General features: G+C 50.0%; 1 protein-coding gene across 1 annotated transcript; it reads right to left on the bottom strand.

Annotated features, from left to right (window-relative positions):
- Positions 1-11,392: 11,392 nt before the first annotated feature.
- On the bottom strand, positions 11,393-12,034 carry LOC119454412 (uncharacterized). The gene has a single exon (XM_037716357.1). The coding sequence runs from the start codon at positions 12,032-12,034 to the stop codon at positions 11,393-11,395; it is 642 nt and encodes a 213-aa protein (XP_037572285.1).
- Positions 12,035-23,597: the final 11,563 nt, after the last annotated feature.

The following is a 23,597-nucleotide window of genomic DNA, read 5'->3' on the forward strand; positions in this document are numbered from 1 at the left end:
TGCATATATGATCTTGATAGGGCATTACATACACGAACACGGAATCTGCGGTTCGACAGATAACTTTCAATGATATTCAGCATATTGCCACGTATTCCAAAGTGTGCGAGGTCTCTCAGTATTCCGAACCGCCACGTGGTGTCGTATGCTTTTTCCATATCGAGGAAAACAGACAGGAAGAATTGCTTGTGGACAAAGGCTTCAATAATCTGAGCCTCTATGCGTATCAGATGGTCAGTGGTGGATCGGCCATCGCGAAACCCACACTGGTATGGGTCAAGCAGCTTGCTTGATTCTAGGAAATGTATCAGACGGCGGTTTAACATCTTCTCGAAGACTTTGCAGATGCAGCTTGTTAGAGCTATTGGCCGATAGCTGGATACGGACGATGGATCCTTGCCTTGCTTTAGGATAGGGATCACTATGGCCTCTTTCCAGGCAGAGGGGATCTCGCCGGATGTCCATATAGCATTATACAGACAAAGAAGGGTTTTCTTCGTTTCAGAGGACAGGTTTTTCAACATCGCGTATAGTATGCTGTCAGAGCCTGGGGCAGATTGGTTGCAACAGGTGAGTGATGCATGCAGCTCTCCTAGCGAGAAAGCTAGGTTGTATGGCTTGTTCCCAGTGCCCTTTCGGTTTAGTTTTTGTTTTTCTATTGCTGCTCTGTATCTTGTAAATGCTGGAGAATAGTGCGATGAACTGGACACATGTTCAAAATGTGCACCCAGGTGGTTCGCTTGGTCCTCCAGGCTGTCTCCCTGCATGTGTATCAGAGGAGGCGGATGTGTTTGTCGTCCTCTTATTCTATTTACCCTGTTCCAAACCTTGGCTTCATCCGTGTATGAGTTGATACTTGATAAGAATATTTGCCAGCTGTCTCTCCTGGCTTGTCTGCGTGTTCTCCTTCCTTGGGACTAGGTTTTCTTGAAATTGACAAGGTTTTCAGCAGTAGGAGAATCGCGTAGCTGCCTCCATGCTTTGTTCTGCTGCCTACGCGCGTTCCAGCATTGCTCATTCCACCACGGAACGCGGCGTTTGCTAGAAAGACCACTTGTTTAGGGGATGCACTTAGAAGCTGCATCAATCATAAAGTTAGAGAAATACTCGACGGCACCATCAATTCCGAGCGAAGACATGTCAGTCCACGAGATCGTACTGGTAAGTGTTTGGAATTTCTTCCAGTCCGCTGCGTCGACCTTCCACCGGGGAGCGTGTGGTGGAGATTCGTATTGTCTTGTTGCTCTCAGCGCTATTGGGAAATGGTCGCTCCCGTAAGGGTTTTTTATAACTTCCCATTCAAGTTCAGGTAATAAGGATGGAGAAGCTATGCTGAGATCTATAGAAGAAAAAGTTTTGTTTGCAAGACAATAATATGTAGGGTCTTTTCTGTTTAGCAGACACGCACCAGAGGAGAAAAGAAATTGATCAACATGACGACCTCGCGCATCGATACGAGAGTCGCCCCACAGACTGCTGTGTGCATTAAAATCGCCAAGAACAAGATAAGGTTCTGGCAATTCATCTATAAAGGACTGAAATTCATGTTTGTGTAAGTGGTAATGTAGGGGTATGTAAAGCGAGCAAATGGTGACGAGTTTGTTTAGGAGAACAAGTCGAACGGCCACTGCTTCAAGTGGCGTTTGCAGCTTTACACGTTGACACGCTATGCTTTTGTGAATTATAACGGCAACACCGCCTGAGGATGCAAGAGCATCATCGCGGTCTTTACGAAACGTAACATACTGTCGGAGACAGTTCGCATGTTCCGATTTTAAGTGAGTTTCGTGTACACACAGCACTTTTGGATTGTGTTCGTGGAGAAGTTCTTGTACATCATCGAGGTTCCTAAGAAGGCCTCTGATGTTCCATTGTATGATTTGTGTATCCATACTGAAAGTAAATGGGTGCTGTGTGTACTAAAAAAGGAAGTGTTGCCTTAGATTACAGAGCTCTTTCCAGGCCCTGTAACGCGGGATTTGTCCTTTCTGAAGCGGTCGAGCGAACCTTGCCACTCCTTAGGCGCTTGGTGCGCCGTCAGAATGGGTGTGGTGTCCATTGCCTCTTGTGAGGCGCCAGACACGCGCTCTTGCGAGCGAGAAGTTTCACGAGAAAGTCTCGCCGCGAAGGACGAGACATTTGCGCCCATCAGCCCGGAGGTCGATGGGGCTGCCTTTGGGCCTGAGCTGCGCCGGCTGTTGCCAGCGCCAGCAGGGGCCCGTGAGGGTGAGGCAGCCTTGACTGCACCCACCGTGGGAGCTGCTGGCGGGCTTGCGGGTGCGCTACGCGTAGCGCAGGCTGCTACCGAGGGCTGTTGTGGTGCCGGCAACCCTAGGGTAACCGGGCCTGTTTGCTGGTTGGGTGGAGTAGACTTCGCTACTTCCACCCTGGGGGCAGGAGCCACAAGCGACAGCTCACTGCGCGCGGGCTGGGCAGGTGGCAATAGGCGCTGCGACGCTGCCCCTTGACGCGCCGCATCAGCGTAAGTGGTCGTGTGGAATGGTGAGCACATTTTGCGTGCTTCCTTAAACGATATGTTTTCACGGACTTTGAGAGTGATAATTTATTTTTCTTCTTTCCAGTTCGGACAAGACCGGGAGTAAGCTGGATGCTCACCATCACTGTTTACACAGTGAGGTGTCGCTTCACAGTTGTCTGAGGCATGACCTTGCACTCCACATTTCGCACATGTGAGTCTACCGCGGCAGCTCTGCGAGCCGTGGCCAAATCGTTGACATTGGAAACATCTTCGGGGATTAGGTATGTATGGCCTGACAGCTATCTTTGTGTATCCGGTTTCTATGGTTTGTCGCAGATCGCAAGTTGCAAAGGACAGGATGATGTGTTTTGTGGGAATTTCTTTATTGTCTCTTCTGATAATGATGCGCTGTACGTTTGTTACATTTTGTTCTTTCCAGCCTTCCAATAGTTCGGTTTCGGACAAGTCGATGAGAAATGCATCAGACACTACTCCACGTGCTGTGTTCATAGACCGATGCGGTGAAACGGTAGCAGGCACGTCGCCAAATGCCACAAGCTTGTTTATTTTACTCTGCTGTTCTTTATCGCGGATCTCAAGGACGAGGTCCCCGCTCGCCATTTTGGTAACCTTATAACCAGGGCCAAGGGCTTCAGTCAGGCCTTTTGCGACTAGAAAAAGTGATACGGTTCTAGCTGGTTTTTCTGTTTTTTCGCTGTGAACAACTTGGAAACGGTGAAAGATTTCTCTCGGTTTGAATAGGCTTATTAGTTCTTCGGTGCGTCCCCTCTTGTGAGGGTGACGATCAAGTAAACGGGGAAATGCAGGCGTTCCCATGTTATTTTCGTTTATTTCGGCGGCAATGGCGGCCACCCACCACGGAGCCCAACTAGGGGACGCTGCAACACTTAACGTGTGAGGCTGCAGACGCCAGCCGTGCATTGCTGCTATAATCCAATATAATATACTCAAGAGAGGGCCCATACACAAGGTTAACCCAAGCCACCTACGAAAATGTAGAAGTTACAGAAGAGAGGAGATGATAGGATAGTAAAAGAAAGGAGACAGGAAAGCAAAATGTTGGAGAGGGGGATAGGAAAAGGCGACCACCGATTTCCCCCGGGTGGGTCAGTCCGGGGGTGCCGTCTACGGGAATGAGAGGCCAAAGGAGTGTGTTGCCTCTGCCGAGGGGCCATAAAGAACACCCGGCTTCGGCTCAACTCCCAGGATCCCCTTTTCCCCGGACACGGCTAAGCCGCGCACTATTACACGCGGGAGGGTCTGACCCTCATGTGCTCGGGTACGTGGTGTCGCAACACACCAAACGTCTGCTTGCGCAGACGACCCTGCGGGGCACAGGTAGAAAGGCAGCAGCAAAGAAGGAGCTGGCATCTCGTGCGCAGACAGTGACAGAGTCATACCTGACTTATATACAGGATGTGCTTGCCCTTTCCCGCAAAGCCGACGACGCCATGACGGAGTCTGAGGAAGTAGGCCATTTGTTAAAGGGCATAGCAGATGATGCCTTCAACCTGATAATGTGCAAAGACTGCGACACCTTCGATGCCATCATCCAAGAGTGCAAGCGCTTTGAGGCCACCAAAAGTCTACGCATTGCCAATAATTTTGCTCGACTTCCGAACACGGCAGCAACATGGTCCTGCCAAGACGTACCTGAGCCGTCGGCGCCGCTCACCGTGGAACAGGTGAAAAGTTCATCCGACGTGAACTTGACGCGGCGTCTCCTGCTTCTACGTGCGGCCGTACTTGTGATCATAGCTCCCAGATGGTGCCACTAGTCGAAGCTATCGTTCATCAGGAGCTCTCCAATGCTGGCCTGGACTCTGTGTGCGCCCCAGCTCCTTCGCAGCCGATCGACCGCCGTCCCTCACTTTCGCACACCCAAGGTCAAAAGCCGCCTTTCCGTACTCGCAACCAAGCCAAATGGAGGACTGCTGATGACCGTCCCATTTGCTTTAACTGCCGTCGTATTGGACACGTGGCCCACCATTGTAACAGCCGGTGGTATTGGTATCAGGCCGCCTATGGAAACAACCGTCACCCCGACATGGATCATGGCCGATTTCAGCCCTACCACGAGCATCCCCAAACAACCGCTGAAGACGCTACCCCCATGCCGTATCGTCGTTCGGCATCCCCACGTGGTCACCAGTCCCGTTCGCCGTTGTCGCGTCCCCAATCATCTCGCTCGCCCCTATTCCGCCGCCATACGTCGCCGATTGAACGACTCCCTCGGAAAACTAGACGATGCAGCTCCCAGAGGTGATGCTGCATCGGTGATCCGCCTGCCCAATCCTCTGACCACACTTCAGACCAGACGAAACCTGATACACGTTAAACTGGATGACGCACATGTCGCTCTAGTTGACACTGGGGCTCAGATTTCAGTGATGAATTCGGAGCTTCGTCACCGCTTTAAGAAGGTCCTAACACCACCCACAGTACCGCTCATTCGTGTCGCCGATGGCGGAATGTTTCCCGTTAGGGATGTGCTCCGCTCGAATAAGTGTTGCTGACCGATCCACAAGCGTACTACTTGCTTTGCTCGAGAAATGCTCCCATGACCTCATCCTCGGTATGGATTTTCTGTCTGCCCATTCTGCCGTTATTGACTGTGGAACCGGCTTGTTTCAGCTAGACCTACCGCGCTACCATGACCCTACTACACGCCAACCGCGCTTGTGCTCAGTGGATTACGTTCATCTACCTCCTCAAGCCGTTATATATGTGATTTTGCGGTCGTGTTCGCCCATTCCCGATGGCGATTCCATCTTGACCCCGATCGTTGACGTCTTATTTGCCGAAAACAGCGCTCTTCCGCACACCCTTATTAGGGTTGCAGTTAATCAGACGTCTCTACCCATACTGAACTTTAGCTGGTGCACGCAGCTCATCCCAGGCGGCATGACTCTAGGCCACATTGCTTCTATCGATGAGTGTGCCGTTTCTGCATTCGTCACCGACGCTTCTTTATCCTCTGCCCCTTCCTCTTTCCGCAGCGATGACCTAGCGGTAGAGCATCCGCCTCGTATGCGGGGGAGGTACCGAGTTCGAATCCCGGTGCCGCCGGGAACCCACTGGTTTTTCTAATGGGTAGAGATGTCCCCTGGCCTGGTGCTCGGCTGTCGTGGGGGTCCACATCTCGAAAGAGGGCCCAATAGAGATTTCAGCTGTTGTCTCTGGGCGCCTCTTGTCCAACCACAGACCGCCTTGTAGACGAGCATCCGCCGCGTCTGTGGGAGGCAAGTGCTGCCGCCGGGTACCTACCGGTAAAATGGGTACAAGCGCGCTCCCGGCCTGGTGCTCGGCCATTATGGGACCTGAACGCTTGGAAAGGGGTGTTTGACCTCCACCCGAAGGTGCCCTCACCTCAATAGGTGCTTGGGGCGCCACATGGGAAATGACCGCCATGGGAGCGGCCCAGACACCACTTTTTTTCCGTGCTCACGTTGGTTTCGACGGGAATTCAGGGCGCAGGCTCCTTTCCCAAGCGTATCACCCCTGAAGGAAGCCGAACGCCAGGCCGGGGTACGCTTGTACCCTTTTGAACCAGTGGGTGCCCGGCGGCGGTGGGAATCGAACCCACAGCCTCCCGCAGCCGAGGCGGGCGTTCTACCACTAGGCCACTGTATTTACCAAGTAAATACAGCTGTAGTTGGCTTAAACGCTGTAAAAGTGGAATTCTGGGCATTATTTTACTGCTTCCACGCAGAACTACATTTTTTTCTTGTACCAAGAAACTCTGACAGCGTTGAATGAAATATAATAAGGTGTGGTGTATTATGCTACTAAATTGATTTTAAAAATTTTGTCTTTCATGCATCAGATTAGCTTACTTTCTTGTAGAAACAATGTTTTGCTATCTCCTACTCTGCTGCTTTTTCCTGCATATTTTTGTAATTTTGAAATGTATTTTATTTTAGGTATTGAAGAAGCGGCAACAGCCACAGGAAGTAGCCATCTTATCCAGCACGTTATGAGTCAGACATCGCAGCAGGAACTTTAGCATTTCTCCTTAGCAGTGTGATGCTATTTGTTGTAAATTTTTATTCTCATTCCTGCCTTATCCATTTTAGTATTATTGTGCAAACGTTAATATGTTGACATAGAGATACAGTAATCGCTCAAGAATGAGACATGGCTTGAGGAGACAAGACACACAAGCCTCCTTTGTCGGTGTCTCAATGTTCCGCAGTTACTCTGTCGTTATCTACCAACAAGCCCAAATTTCTCGTCAGGTACGTTTACTAATTTTCTGTTAATACATTTTTTAAACACAACATTGGAAGGACATGTACACATACAGGAAGACGGAGACTTCAAATGATGAGTCATTGAACAAGGAGCCTTGCTGGACCCAATGTTTCGAGGAGACAAGTCCTCTTGTCGACGCGTTGGCTCCAGTGACATTCCTTGTTCTACCACTATTTACCGTTAAAAGGAACCCTTATTGCTCTTGCTGAAGTATTATGCATTATGGGAAAAAAATAGCAGGGTTAAATGTCAAGAATGTGAAAGTTTTCCTGTATTCTAATGCTACAGCCAAGACACAGACAAAAAAAAAGAATAAGATTTTGAGAAGCACATTGTTATTCTTCACTACCCGGTTGACCAACTTCATTCGCAGCTTGCACTTTATTGCATTAATGACCATAAACATACATTAATTCAAGTACCTTGATGATTACTTATGTCAACAGACGTTGAACTATACGTCTGTTACGAAAAATATACAATGACATTTCAATATGGCAGGCTTGCAGTTGACAGGCACATCACTTCATGGCGTGAGCACAGGTTCGGGTTGCACACTCTTTTTTGTCTTTGCTGGCATTTTTATATACATGACAGCTGCTTCGTTTTGTCGGGGTTCTAGTTGTGTTATAGGACCTAAGTGTTTACCTTTATTTGTATTGGTAACTATGTCACACAGACAACTGCAGCATTTTTGTAAATTACGACATGGTAGAACTTCGAACATTTGTGCAAATTTGTTGCAGGTACAACTTGCCGGCTCCTGCTCCTGCCTTCTGCCATCACCCTGTCCCGACTGCGTCCACTAGAGAGTTGGCAGCCTTAGTGATGATGCAAAGCAGGCCGATGGCAGACTGCAAGATGCAGGTAAATACAGGTAATCCAGCACCGTCCTCTTGACTAAAGCAGCTTGTAGCCACTCGGCAATGAATTAACTTGCAAGTAGTTTAGACGCACCACTATTGGTGCAGCAATGCTCAAGTGCACACAATTTGTTTTGCCACCAAAAGGCTCTGTGGAGTAGACGAACCACGATGCACATTTGATACTAGTGGAGACCAGTTATACATTTTTTTCTTGCTTAACACAAAAACTATGTTGATAGAGCTTTACCAATTTGCAAGCAATACAGTGTGCTCTCATATGTTATATTTGGCATATTTTTACTGGGACCGCCTCATTGTTAAACGTGCTGATAAAAATACGCAAAAACTGAGTGTTCTGCAAGTTCATCCTCATCTTTGTGCACTTCTGCATGAGATATATACTTCTGAAACTATTTTTTGTACACAGTACATGTCCCGAGCACTTGGGTCACATTAGTTTACAGCTTTTGCTTGAAGCCATTTCTCTGAAAATAAAAATGAGCCATTTCGCCCATTTTTAACGCCCCATAAAAAGCTGAACCATGGCCAATGCTCAACGAATATAATTTTAGGTGTAAGATCTCATTATTCTCCTCAGAAAAATTTGTTCTGCTCTCATATTAAAGCAACTGGTATCTTGGCTATGCCTTTTGGTGCCTTAGCACAAAACTCACATAGAACTTACGCCAGTAAAAAATGTTTCACCTAGAAATATTTCATGAAATGATCATTAGTCTTATATTGAAGGGCCCCCAATTTTTCAAAAGGAAATCCCAAATGGTCAAGCGCCAGGTTGGGACAGTTGGCATGCCTTGATACAGAAATTGGGCATACGGAGGGCCAAGTAATGTACACTTGACATTACGTTATGGTGCAATTATTGACCCACACAAGACAAAATGACAAGCATTCCATCCTATAAGTAGTTCCTCACATGTGTTTATACTTTTTGCACATTTATTTACCTTCAGTCTGGTGACCTGTGTCTGCTTTCATTATCTGCTATTTGTAGATGGTAAGCCTCAGATTTGTCCTATGGTGAAGAATGTTTGGGTGTTTATAGATTTGGGCGTCTGTTTTTCAGGTTGCCGAGAAATTTTAACCAAGCTGTGCCACACACTCGAGCCAGGCCTCTTGGAAATGACGCATAACCAGACTCCACGCATTGATGTCAGATTGGTTTAGCTTAAGAAGCTATTGACATATAACTTTATTACTTGTGTTGGGGTGAATTGAACTTCTTCAGGAGTGACATATGATTTTGGGGTGTCATTATGGCTTGGAGTTGCATGTCATACACATGCATGTATGTCATACACATGGAGCTGCAAGATGCATATTGGGTGTTTCTTTAAAACTTTTGCTTGGTTGGCCATTGATTCCAGTTCATTCCAGTAAAGAGAACTTTCTTGTGTACATGGCGATTCGCTGCTGACTGATACACTTGACACTTCCAGAAGACAATAACAAAGTGGTGAAATATTCGCTTTTTGTTGCTAACCTGCCACATGCTTCTTAGCAGATTAGCTATGGATTCGTTATTTCTCTATGTTGTTTTTTCATAATAGTAACTTTGCACTGTCAGCAAAAGTTTTTGACTCATTTTGAAAAGCGGCTCGACACTGCCAGCCACGAGTCGAATGACTTAACTGGATTAGTTATTTTACTTATTTAGTTATTTTGCAAGAGTCCTGCACCATGCGTAACGCGACACACACTAATGGAGTCATGAGACTCATCAAGAATAGTTACCTGACTCCTTCAGCAGTGGTCATGTGACCCTTTATCTTGACTCATCTGACTCATCTAAAATAGTCAACAGACTCCCTCAACAGTAGTCATGTGACCCTTTATCTTCAGTCGTCTGACTCATCGAGAAACATCAAGACTCCCTCAGCAGTAGTCTTGCAGCCCTCTTGAAAGGGTCCAGGAGACTACTAGAAAAGAGTGTATATGACTATCGCGTGAGGAATTAAGTTACCAACCTTGTATACATCACAGATAGTCTTTGGACTCTCTGGCAAAAGAGTGTTCGGGTGTCTCCCCCAAAGTGTGTCATAAATGTGGCGAGCCCAGACTCCGCGAAAGGAGTAAGGGATACTCTTTTTTTTTTCTTAGTGTGTATCCCTCCCAGTCGCCGTCCCTCGGCGCATTTGTGCGATAGCCGCGCGAAAGTCGTGAAGCTGGAAAGGCTGATTCATTTCGGATTATCGCGGACTGCACACGAATAAACCCTCCGTCGCCGGTATGGAGCCTGATTGAGGCATTGCGAGCACAAAGCGTTTGCTAGCTGCTCCGTGTTCCCTTGAAAGTTGTGTAGTGCGCGAGTGAGATGTTTCTGGGTTTCTGATCGTGTTTGTCTACGGTCTATGAGACTCCTGAAAAGCCGCCAAGTGTTGCGGCTCGACATCTGTCTTGCTGCGCTGTCACATCTATCCGCCCAGTTAATGTCGGCGAGCTGGGCAGCCTTCCCGGCTGCTTGCTGAGTAAGGTCAGAGAAGCGAGCGCGAAGTTTACGATTGTGTTTCTGCCGCCGCCATCATTTGGTTAGGCTGTGGCGAGCTTCCCAGAGGTGTATCAGGTGTTTATCCACGTCCGGTGCACGTTCGGTAAGCTGTATCTGCTTTTCGTGTGAACGGAATGTTTGCACGAGTCCGTGTGCCCAAGTAGAGTAGTCTTGTTCCAAGAGAGAAGGTACGGGCAGGGCCTGGCGGAAAGCATTCCAGTCGGGAACTTTCGCTTGTGCAAGGGCGCGCTGTAAGGTTCGAGTGTAAATAACAGTGTTCAGTATGCAGTGGTCGCTACCGAGGGTGGCCTCAGTGTTGATCCAGTCTGCGTGTCGAGTGTGTTTCGTGAGGGTGGGGTCGGGACAGGTGTCCCGAGTGACGGAATTCCCTACACGTGTTGGATGGACCGGGTCCGTTAGAAGAGTGATGTCCAGCGTACATATAAGTCCCGCCAACTTACGACCACGCGGCTCTTCTTTGCGATAGCCCCACATGGGACAGGGTGCGTTAAAATCGCCGACTATCATCAGGGGATTGCGACCCGCGATCCTTAGTGCTGCGCTAAAGGTGTTAGAAAAAGTGGCGTTTTTTAGTTTAGGGGGGCTGTATATATTAAGTATGTGTACGAGGCTATCTGTTCGCCGCAGGGGAAGGACAGAGACCATCACGTACGAATATTCCAAATTTAGGTCGAGATAAACCTCCTGCGCTGTGTAGCCTTTATAGACTATGAGACAGGTGGACGGGTCTCGCTGAAAAGCGTTAAAGCCCGATAGCTTAACCACAGTCCAGGTTTCTTGCAGCGCAAGCACTGCGGCGGGGTATTCCAGATTGTCTATCTTATGATTGACAATCTGGAAGATTGCCCTTACGTGGGCGCGTTTCGTCCTCTCTTTGAAACCCCGACAATTCCACTGTATAAGTGAGATAGCTTGCTGCCTTTGCAGGGGGCACCGCCCTCTAGGGGGTTGGTTGGGAGGGGACGCAGCCATGTTGATTTGAAGGGAGATTGCCTTGAAGAGCCGGCCCAGGTTCGGTCACCTGCAGCGGGAACTCTCGGAACTCCTCCGAGAGTTCGGTTAGATCGATGGGTCGGGTCAATTTTTATGGGCGGGTCGCGTCTTTGAGGGGTCCCATTCGGCGTAGAAGCCGGGAGCTTGACTCTAGCGATGTCTTAATGTTGGCCGTCACGGCGGCCGTAACCGTGGCTGTGACTGCCTTGAGAAGGCTGTCTTGGATTTGGCCAAAATTTGATATTTGAGTCGTCAACTTGGCAAGGGCGTTTTTGAGGGCGGTGGAACGCACGTCAGAGCTAGAGGCACCACTTGCATCGGTTCCGAAGCTGCCTGGGCAGAGGGCGGGGAGGACCGAGCCGTTTCTAGCGCGTGAATTTTGGCGTGAAGTTCAGCATTTTGTGTCTGGAGAGTCTCGAGCTCGCGGCAGAGGTCCGTCACGTCAGAATTAAGGGGTGGATGAGGATGAAGCTTTGCTGGGGGATAAGGTACGGGGGTGCGGGGGGGAGGAGGAGGCCCGTCTCGGCTGCCTACCTTGGGCTGAGACGTATTCTTTGGTGCGCCACACGGAGGGCCCTGGAGAGCCGGGAAATCCCCATCTGGATCCCGTGACGCTGTCGGGTTAGTTGACCGAGGAGACTTGGGGGCACGTCCAGGCAAGGTGCCCGCTGGTTGCACTGGTCCGTTTGTGCCTTTCGTTATCTTGTTGCTAGGCGTGGGAGCTTTTGGAGTGGTGACAGGACCCGAGGGCATTACAGTCCGAGGTTGGGCTCGTTGACCGGTCGGATTGCCCGGTTGTTGCAGCCGTCGGAATTTGGCTTTGCAGCCTTGCGAGCCCGTAACATGACCGTCACCGCGCACGATGCAGGAAGGAGTGCACTCGTGGGGCGCCATGTTGCCATCTTCGAAGACTATGGCTGTTTCGCTGCAGTGTCCACAGCGACTGTCTTGAGGATTCGGGCATAAGTCCGGACGGTGACCGATGGAGCCACATCGGCAACACAGGGGAATAGTCCGCTTATATTTGATATTCGTGCACCAGAGTCACCACTGTCGTCAGGTGGTGACTGTGGTGACATCAACAGTGATGTAACAGTGACGAACAGTCGTCACTGTTATAGTGTACGTAGCGCGGAGGTGTCCCGCGAAGGTGAAGGTAAGCAGGGCAATCGTCGACTTCCCCAGCTTGCGGATGAAGGCTATCTATCCTCCGCGCCACTGGAACTTAGATTTCAGGGTGGTAGAAGTGTCCTGCTCATGAACCATAATAATGCCCCTACAGACTACACCGTTGACTTTCACTTGGTGACTTTGGTAACATCAACAGTGACGTTACAGTGACGAACAGTCGTCACTGTTATAGTGCACGTAACGCTGTACTCTGTGTCCCGCGAAGGTGAGCAGGGCAATCGTCGACTTCCCCAGCTTGCGGATGAAGGCTACCTCTCCTCCGCGCCACTGGACCTTATATTTCAGGGTGGTAGAAGTTGCCTGCTCATAGACCATAATAGTCCCCCTGCAGACTTCACCGTTGACTTTGGCGTGTCCGCCCACCGGTATGGGGCCTTTGGAAGCATTGAGTGTAAATTCACGAGCGAGCGTGTTCGTCGCATTGACGTCTTTAGTGGTGGCAATGACGATATTCTGGTCCCAGATGGGCCAGACACTAAGAATGTCCGCCAAAGCTGGATTTACATAGGCAAAGAGCAAAGCACCAAGCTCACCGTTCTGCAGGGCCGTCTTCAGGGAGATCGTCACTCTGGGCTTGATGACGATCGTGAAATCTTTGCGGAGTCGAGGCATAGCGGTGGGCCACCATTTCTTCGATACCGCTGCTTGCGAGAGCTGAGAGTTGGACCTTGCAGTATTCGGAGGCACAGAAACACCGGCACTCATGGAGAGTCCGTTGACCGCCGAGGTGTTCGGGCGTTGGTGGCGTTTACGAAGTGCCACCAATGAAAAAAAAGGCCTTCATCCACTATCCCCTCCTTCGGAGGGGAAGTTTCAAGCGAAGACTGGGCTTCTGGGACGATTTCTGACCATGTCACCATCTCGGGATCGTACCCGCGCCAAGCAGAGGCCGCCAGGGCGGCCGCGGAGAACGATGGAGACCGACTCCGGGGTGTTAGGGCCAGTTGGGTGAAGTGGCGAAGCCAAAAATGGGTCTAAAATGCCCAAAAACTGGTGCACCTGGTCCAGAGCGGTATCTTCAGGCACCGGGTGATGTTGTCCGTCAAGTAGATGCAAAATGTCATGGGGTCCCTTCGAATTTTCGGTAAACCAGAGGGAAATTGCCGGAACCGATGTGAGGCGCGTGCGCTCGCTCCGCGCTCGCAGCGTTCCTCCTCGGTGGAGGAGAGCTTGCGTGATGGGAAAGCTAGCGGTTGCCGCGATGCGTCAACGCACTGTTGTAATGCGGCTCCAACTGCGACATCTGACGTGTCGGTCATGAGACAGAGCGGAGCATCAGGTGTTGGGTGAACAAGAAGGGTGACGTTTGCGAGCTGGGTGTTAATAGCCTCGAAAGAGTTGGGCGTACTTTCAGACCATGTCATGGGAGTAGAGTTCTTGTTTCCCTGGAGTAGATCTATAAGGGGATGAATCAGATGAGCGCCGCGGGGGATGAAACGCCGATAGAAATTAATCAGCCCCAGCAACTAGGGTAATTTACGTACGGAAGTGGGCTGAGGAAAATCGTGAACGACTTGCACTTTGTTAGGGAGTGGCCGGATGCCGTGACGATCAATGTGGCGTCCAATTATGAAAGTCAAGTTTATGCACGCCGAACGTACACTTGGCTTTGTTGACAATTATGCTGTACTCGTCAAGGCGTTGGAAAAGCTGTCGAAGGTTTGAAATGTGGTCGTATGCATCGCGGCTAAAGATGAGAAGGTTATCGATGTAGGCAAAGCAGAACAACGGGCACCCGCAGGTATTCGAAGAGGCCAAAAGACGTTATGACAGCAGGTTTTGGTATATCCGAGGGTTCGCCGTGACTAGGAATATCTTTCAAAAGATAGTTAATCCATGCAGGTGGAGCTGTGAAATCCGCAACGATAGACAGGGGTGTGATATGTGAAGTGCGCGAGGCGATGCGAACATGGTGCGTAGGATGGCCGGGAGCAAAAGACGATGACAAAAATGAAGTACTACATGAGTTTGACTGAAGCGCGCCGAGCGTAGCAAGAAAAAAGCAACCTCTAAAGAAAAGACCACGAGAGATCAGGAGAAAAGAAGAGTAAGAGAAGAACGGAAGAGCGGGTACGTGCCATGGTTTAAGATCATCATCATGATGGTGAAAAAGGGAGAAGAGACGTCGGCGGTTGGAAGAAGTGAAGGCGGCTAGGGTGCAGAGGTATGAGCTTGACGGGTGCTTGGACCCGGGCTCACGAGGCCTCTACCTGGCCGGCTCTGCAAGTGCCGACGAACCGGCATCTTCCCACCGCAGGCTGCCATTTGCTCAACAGTGAGCGCTCTCCGGAAGCTGGACGACGAGGCGCGGAAGAGTGGGCTGCCAGGCGACTGGGCCTGGATGCCTAGGCCTTCCACTCGATCACAGCGGACCTGCTGGAGAAGCTCGAGACAACCCTATCTGATCTCCTCTCAGTGGCAAGACTTTGGTTGAGCCAGCGACACGTCGACCGTTCGAGACTTGCTCCCTTCGTCCGACCACAGGCTTCATTTTGCTGGTGCCACCTCAGCATGCACTTCTGGACCACCAACCCCACCTATAACTGGTGAACGCACGCTTTACTTGCACGTGACCTCCGCTTGTTTGTTACCCTTAGGTATCTTAGTGAACTCTAACTTTGTTCTTGAACTTATCCGTGTATATCGTGCCATAACTTTGCTTGTAATTTCTTTGCTTGTTATTCCTAGTCCGTGTATAAAAGAGAGTGTTATCTTCTATTGATAAATGTTTCCCTTGCGTGTGGTTTGCAGCCAGCCTTGTCTTTTATTGGAAGCACCAAGGCGCAACACCTTGGATGCGTTTACTATCACACTATAAAGAACCTAATCATCACAAATGGCGTCCACGACAGGACAAGACTGGTTGTTTTGCTGCAAGTATTCCTAAATATAGGACCTCACTGTAACGAGACGAAACCGTTTGCTCGTGGTTGCCCGAACTTACAGTAATGGCGACGTGTCTGGCCGAGCTGGTGGCGTTGGGCGAGCGCATTGGGCTGCAGGGCGCGAAATTAGGTGCCTGGGTTGGTGAACAAACCGCTCAAGTTCACGAAGAGGTGCTCGCTGAGCGAGACGCTGCTAAGACGCAGTTGGAATTAGAGACACGGATACTGGGGTTACGACTGAAACTGGCGGAGCAAGAGTTGAGGCAAATTGGAATAAAGATGGGATTGACTGGACCGGATCTAAAGGGGTGGGTTCAGTCTAAGCTAGAAGCATTGGAGCAAGGAAAGGATGTTCCTTTCGAATTTGTGAACGAGATCAAAGAGATAGAAGAGCGCATTTTGCAATTTCGCCACAAGCTTGATGAGGCTGAGCACATTCTGTCATCAATGCTAACTTCCTTTTGCGATGACGAGGAGGAAGCTATCGAAGTTCCTGGTCTAAAGCAGGTGGTCCCAATGGTTGAACTGGGGCACAACACTGATGAACAAACAGAACTGAAAATTAGGAATCTAGTTTCATCAAACCGAGCACTTACAAATGTGTTAAAAGATTTATCTGACGAAAGTGGTTTGATGACAGCTAACGAGAAAACGACAGCCGGTAGTGAGAATAAGGAAATGATACCATTGAGCAATGTGAATGTGTTGAAGTATAACTGTGAGAGAGTAGTCACCGTAGGTAGTACTTTTCATACTGAACAAGGCGATTCAGATTTCAACTGTGGCAGACTGAAGACAGAGGACCAAACGTATCAAACCAAAATAGAAGAAACTGGTGCCCTTCCTAAAGTGAAAAATGGCAGGCTAAAGATAAAGGCGAAACCAGTCACGGGTGGCGCCCTGTCATTGGCTGCTAGTCATCGTATGACCCATATCAAATTGACTGACCGTGCTCTTCAGCACAAGTCCTCAGTATTCAGCAAGCACAGTAATTTGTTCCCAGGTGTGCTACTTGGTGACAGCGTGTATTTTTTTCCTGCCAAAAGAATTTGCAAATGGCTCTCCTGAATACTGGCTTAAGAGAAACGCTTCTCAGCCCTCATCCAAAGAAGCAACAGGAAGTATCTTCATTATCGAGATCTCTGTTGAATGGCCTAGGCTGAGAATATTGCGGGGCCTGAAGTTTCCTTTCGAGAATGGTTAAGACCAGTCACCAATGCACTTGGGAAAAGGGTGGCACTTTGGTTTCAGTTGCGTAACGCTTCCCTTGTCTGTAGTTGTCTGTCATAATAGGAACTGTGTTGGCATGTGCTAAACGGTGTATCACCTAAGTGCAGAACGATGATAGGTGTTACCCAGATGCCCAGTGTCTAAGGCCATGAAATGTATCTCGCGCACGTGCACGTTTTTTTTTCTGACGAAAAAAAAACTTTGAAAGGGGGGCTTTTGTGATATGTGAAGTGCGCGAGGCGATGCGAACATGGTGCGTAGGATGGCCGGGAGCAAAAGACGATGACAAAAATGAAGTACTACATGAGTTTGACTGCAGCGCGCCGAGCGTAGCAAGAAAAAAGCAACCTCTAAAGTAGAGACCACGAGAGATCAGGAGAAAAGAAGAGTAAGAGAAGAACGGAAGAGCGGGTGCGTGCCATGGTTTAAGATCATCATCACGATGGTGAAAAAGGGAGAAGAGACGTCGGCGGTTGGAAGAAGTGAAGGCGGCTAGGGTGCAGAGGTATGAGCTTGACGGGTGCTTGGACCCGGGCTCACGAGGCCTCTACCTGGCCGGCTCTGCAAGTGCCGACGAACCGGCATCTTCCCACCGCAGGCTGCCATTTGCTCAACAGTGAGCGCTCTCCGGAAGCTGGACGACGAGGCGCGGAAGAGTGGGCTGCCAGGCGACTGGGCCTGGATGCCTAGGCCTTCCACTCGATCACAGCGGACCTGCTGGAGAAGCTCGAGACAACCCTATCTGATCTCCTCTCAGTGGCAAGACCTTGGTTGAGCCAGCGACACGTCGACCGTTCGAGACTTGCTCCCTTCGTCCGACCACAAGCTTCATTTTGCTGGTGCCACCTCAACATGCACTTCTGGACCACCAACCCCACCTATAACTGGTGAACGCACGCTTTACTTGCACGTGACCTCCGCTTGTTTGTTACCCTTAGGTATCTTAGTGAACTCTAACTTTGTTCTTGAACTTATCCGTGTATATCGTGCCATAACTGTGCTTGTAATTTCTTTGCTTGTTATTCCTAGTCCGTGTATAAAAGAGAGTGTTATGTTCTATTGATAAATGTTTCCCTTGCGTGTGGTTTGCAGCCAGCCTCGTCTTTTATTGAAAGCACCAAGGCGCAACACCTTGGATGCGTTTACTATCACACTATCAAGAACCTAATCATCACAAATAGCGTCCACGACAGGACAAGACTGGTTGTTTTGCTGCAAGTATTCCTAAATATAGGACCTAACTGTAACGAGACGAAACCGTTTGCTCGTGGTTGCCCGAACTTACAGTAATGGCGACGTGTCTGGCCGAGCTGGTGGCGTTTGGCGAGCGCATTGGGCTGCAGGGCGCGAAATTAGGTGCCTGGGTTGATGAACAAACCGCTCAAGTTCACGAAGAGGTGCTCGCTGAGCGAGACGCTGCTAAGACGCAGTTGGAATTAGAGACATGGATACTGGGGTTACGACTGAAACTGACGGAGCAAGAGTTGAGGCAAATTGGAATAAAGATGGGATTGACTGGACCGGATCTAAAGGGGTGGGTTCAGTCTAAGCTAGAAGCATTGGAGCAAGGAAAGGATGTTCCTTTCGAATTTGTGAACGAGATCAAAGAGAGAGAAGAGCGCATTTTGCAATTGCGCCACAAGCTTGATGAGGCAGAGCACATTCTGTCATCATTGCTAACTTCCTTTTGCGATGACGAGGAGGAAGCTATCGAAGTTCCTGGTCTAAAGCAGGTGGTCCCAATGGTTGAACTGGGGCACAACACGGATGAACAAACAGAAATGAAAATTAGGGATCTAGTTTCATCAAACCGAGAACTTACAAATGTGTTAAAAGATTTATCTGACGAAAGTGGTTTCATGACAACTAACGAGAAAACGACAGCCGGTAGTGAGAATAAGGAAATGATACCATTGAGCAATGTGAATGTGTTGAAGTATAACTGTGAGAGAGTAGTCACCGTAGGTAGTACTTTTCATACTGAACAAGGCGATTCAGATTTCAACTGTGGCAGACTGAAGACAGAGGACCAAACGTATCAAACCAAAATAGAAGAAACTGGTGCCCTTCCTAAAGTGAAAAATGGCAGGCTAAAGATAAAGGCGAAACCAGTCACGGGTGGCGCCCTGTCATTGGCTGCTATTCATCGTATGACCCATATCAAATTGACTGACCGTGCTCTTCAGCACAAGTCCTCAGTATTCAGCAAGCACAGTAATTTGTTCCCAGGTGTGCTACTTGGTGACAGCGTGTATTTTTTTTCCTGCCAAAAGAATTTGCAAATGGCTCTCCTGAATACTGGCTTAAGAGAAACGCTTCTCAGCCCTCATCCAAAGAAGCAACAGGAAGTATCTTCATTATCGAGATCTCTGTTGAATGGCCTAGGCTGAGAATATTGCGGGGCCTGAAGTTTCCTTTCGAGAATGGTTAAGACCAGTCACCATTGCACTTGGGAAAAGGGTGGCACTTTGGTTTCAGTTGCGTAACCCTTCCCTTGTCTGTAGTTGTCTGTCATAATAGGAACTGTGTTGGCATGTGCTAAACGGTGTATCACCTAAGTGCAGAACGATGATAGGTGTTACCCAGATGCCCAGTGTCTAAGGCCATGAAATGTATCTCGCGCACGTGCACGTTTTTTTTTTCTGACGAAAAAAACTTTGAAAGGGGGGCTTTTGTGATATGTGAAGTGCGCGAGGCGATGCGAACATGGTGCGTAGGATGGCCGGGAGCAAAAGACGATGACAAAAATGAAGTACTACATGAGTTTGACTGAAGCGCGCCGAGCGTAGCAAGAAAAAAGCAACCTCTAAAGAAGAGACCACGAGAGATCAGGAGAAAAGAAGAGTAAGAGAAGAACGGAAGAGCGGGTACGTGCCATGGTTTAAGATCATCATCATGATGGTGAAAAAGGGAGAAGAGACGTCGGCGGTCGGAAGAAGTGAAGGCGGCTAGGGTGCAGAGGTATGAGCTTGACGGGTGCTTGGACCCGGGCTCACGAGGCCTCTACCTGGCCGGCTCTGCAAGTGCCGACGAACCGGCATCTTCCCACCGCAGGCTGCCATTTGCTCAAAAGTGAGCGCTCTCCGGAAGCTGGACGACGAGGCGCGGAAGAGTGGGCTGCCAGGCGACTGGGCCTGGATGCCTACGCCTTCCACTCGATCACAGCGGACCTGCTGGAGAAGCTCGAGACAACCCTATCTGATCTCCTCTCAGTGGCAAGACCTTGGTTGAGCCAGCGACACGTCGATCGTTCGAGACTTGCTCCCTTCGTCCGACCACAGGCTTCATTGTGCTGGTGCCACCTTAACATGCACTTCTGGACCACCAACCCCACCTATAACTGGTGAACGCACGCTTTACTTGCACGTGACCTCCGCTTGTTTGTTACCCTTAGGTATCTTAGTGAACTCTAACTTTGTTCTTGAACTTATCCGTGTATCTCGTGCCATAACTGTGCTTGTAATTTCTTTGCTTGTTATTCCTAGTCCGTGTATAAAAGAGAATGTTATCTTCTATTGATAAATGTTTCCCTTGCGTGTGGTTTGCAGCCAGCCTTGTCTTTTATTGGAAGCACCAAGGCGCAACACCTTGGATGCGTTTCCTATCACACTATAAAGAACCTAATCATCACAAGGGGGTATTGATCGGGAATAGTGGCGTTGTTCAAGGCGTGGTAGTCACCGCAGGGCCGCCAGTCACCTGGTTACTTCTGGGTCACCATGTGCAGAGGACTTGATGATAGTCGCACAATGCCAAGCTCGAGCATATGTTCAAATTCGGCTGTGAGGATGTTGAGTCGGTCGGGAGCAATACGTCGTGAACGACTGTGGACAGGTGCTCCTGTGCCTTGACAGAACGCATGCAATTGAACGGTCGAAGCTGGTTTTGAAATTCGTCGAATAATGGTTCATAACCCGATGAAAGTGGTTGGTTACAGTGCTGACGCCGGCTGTGCACACTATACCTTGCACGGTTAGGTATGTCGTAGAATCGACAAGATGCTTGTGGGCCATGTCCACCAGCAGGTGAAACCGACGAACAAAGTCTGCACCAAGAATCGGGTAAGCCAGCTCCGCTACGAGGAAAAGCCATCGGAACAAACGCCGGAGTCCAATGTTCAATGTGAGGGCGCCTTCACCGTAAATCACGTTGTTGGTTTTTTTGGCGGCTTGCAGCTTAACTGCAGATCGGCGATTCTGCGGAAATGTAGGCGAGGGTGGAACAACGCTGACTTCGGCTCCCGTGTCTACTAGGAAACGGAGCCCAAACGCCTTGTCGAGAACGAAGAATAAGCGGCTGCTTGCTGAACCGCCACCCCTCACCGCTTCTAATGGAGAGCCGGAGAGTTTCCTGAGTAAGTGCAGGGAGACGCGTACTTTCGGGCGGCTGCGCCGAACGTTCGGTGATACTAGCACTCGCTGAGACGCGGCGATCGAGATGAGGATCCCTGGCGTGAAGAGGAGCGGCGGCGTCACGGAGATCGAGAGCAAGCTGATAGGGTGGCAATCTGCCCGGATAGATGGTCTATCTGGCTGCAAAAGTTGTCCCGAAGTGCCTGCAGATCAGGTGCCGAAAGACGAGAGGCGTCATTTGTTGCGGACGTCGTCGCGATCGAAGAAATGGGTGGGGAGGCGACGTCCATCATGGAGTCGGCAAGTTGCGCGAGATTCGCCAGAGATAAACCAGTTGCAGCCGCAACTGGTTTATCTCTGGCGTTATTATAGTGGAAGATAGGCGCTCCAAGAACAGTTGACTGAGTAGGTGTTGATCGAATGAGGTAGTCTTATCCGGTGAAAAAGGCAGTCAGTGCCGGCGCGAGGCTCCTATCCCCCCAAGTGCAACGCCCCAACATCCGTAATGGTTGACGCAGCCGACACCGCAGTCGGCGCAGTCACCAGCAGTTAATTGCTGGCGCTTGGCGGTCCATCGCCTTCTTTTTCCAAGAAGCTTGCGCCCCTTGAGCACCGCTACATCCACTTCGTCCATCTATTCGGCTGTGAAGCTCTTTCGACATTTTCTCGAGGGACGCTCCTTTCATGTCCTTACTGACCAGAAAGCATTGACATCCGCCCTAGCGTCCAGCAGCACATCCTACGCTCGACGCGAAATTAGACAGCTCTCCTACATTTCTGAATAGCCCAGCGACATTCGTTACGTCAGCGTGAAATCCAACGCTGTTGCCGACGCATTCTCTCTCGCCGCCATTCTTGCCATGGACCACGGCCGACAGGTCATAGACTTCACAGTCATGGCTGCTGCCCAGAGTACCGATGCCGAGCTCCAGCCGCTTCGCACGAGTGGCACCTCTCTAGTGTCTCAAGATGTCTTGATCCCTGGCTGTGACGTGCCCCTCGTTTTTGATACGTCGACCGGATATCCTCGTCCCTACGTGCCTCGCTCATACCAACGGACTGCCTTAGATGCCCACCGATTCTTTAGCTCATCCAGGCATTCGCTAAATACAGCGACTCGTCACTTCTCGTTATGTGTGGCTTAGTATCAACGTAGACATTAGTCGCTCGCCACGCGCGTGCCTCTACTGCCAACAGTGCAACGCCACACTGCGACTCCTCTTGGCTCATTCCCATCCCCGAACACCAGCTTCAGCCATCTGCAGGTCGACATTGTCGGCCTCCTTCCTCCCTGCGGTAACGATCTCTACTTGTTAACCTGCATTGATAGGTTCACCAGATGGCCTGAAACGATGTCCCTCCTGAACATAACGTCGGAGTCGACAGCTCGAGCACTCATCACTCTCTGGATTAGCCGCTGGTGTGCCTTACGCCATTATGACGGACCATGGTCATCAATTCGACTCACCATTATTCGCCAATCTGGCTCGGCTCCTCGGCGTCATTCACATCAAGACTACCTCTTACCACCTGATATCCAATGCGATCATCGAACGTTTTCACTGTCAACTAAAGGCTTCAATCATGGCTTGGACTTTTCCTTCATCATGGATCCAGCGGATTCTTTTGTTATGCTTAGCTTCCGCGCCGCTTCTGGCAGTGACTTCCTCCAGCGCCGCCAAGCTAACGTTTGGCACCACGCTTCGAGTCCCTGGCGAATTTTTCGACGACTCGCCCAGTGCACCTGATGATGTATCAGACTACGCCTACCGTCGACAGAGCCCCAGTCCTAAAACGACAGTCTTCCAGTGGTGTTTACAACAACCGTGACCTTCAGAACTGCACGCACGTCTTTATTCGCCACGACGCTGTACGTACTCCCAGGCGACCCCCGTAGGATAGTCTGTTCAAGGTACTCCAGCGTGCACCTGAATACTTTCAATTACTTATAAACGGGGGGGGGGGGAAGAAACGGTCTCTGTCTACTGTCTGAAACCTGACTAGTTTGACGCTCTTGCCACTTCTGCTGTCACATTCCCTCCCGACATGGCCACCCCTACTAGCCTCGTGCGTTTCGCACCACCACCATCCGCTCTTCGTCATTCGCCCCGATAACACGGTTTCCTCGGTAGGAGGGGGGGCGGTAGCCATCACGAGCCACAGTGATCCGACCAAAAAGACAACGACGACACACCCAAAACGCTGAAGGTGCGCGAGCGATGGAATCGATGGTTGAAAGACCGAGAACCAGCGGCGCTTCGTCCCGCTCCCGTCTAATTGAGCGGACGCTCCTAACATATAATTTGTGGACACCAGGCACCAACGTCTGTCTCTTTTTTCTTCCAGAGCACAACTTCTTTCAGCTGAAGTAGAACATCCTAGGCGGAGAGCTATGGCGGGAAACCAAACATAGTTTTCCGAGGTGCACCCCTTGCCGGACCATTTGCTCGAAGGGTCTCCGCGCGCAGAACGTGAGGGAGATATGGCGCAGGTTCTGTTACATTATGGGCTTGCCGTGTTTTGGAATCATCGTTACGTCCGCGTTCTTTTGTGGGGCTGGCGTACTGCTGCTTGCCCAGCTTTTGTTGACGTAATTTAGTAAGCTATCCGTTGCCCCTTCGTCCAGGTTACGCAGGGTTTTGCTAATTTTCTCCTGCCCGGGCGTCGTGTTTCTTGTGAGGTTTCTCAATGCTCCTAAGACCATTAGAGTTTAATTCAACTTGACACTTGCCTGTTAGCTTATCCCTTATGCCTTTATACTGATCCACGCTTGCATCATGTCATAAACTGGATAATACA

The sequence above is a fragment of the Dermacentor silvarum genome, chromosome 5 (genome assembly GCF_013339745.2).
Source record: "Dermacentor silvarum isolate Dsil-2018 chromosome 5, BIME_Dsil_1.4, whole genome shotgun sequence".
Classification (NCBI taxonomy): domain Eukaryota; kingdom Metazoa; phylum Arthropoda; class Arachnida; order Ixodida; family Ixodidae; genus Dermacentor; species Dermacentor silvarum.

What these genes read in the sequence shown, in the direction of transcription:
- LOC119454412 (XM_037716357.1), bottom strand. Translation starts at nt 12,034, where the DNA reads ATGGCGCCCCACGAGTGCACTCCTTCCTGCATCGTGCGCGGTGACGGT.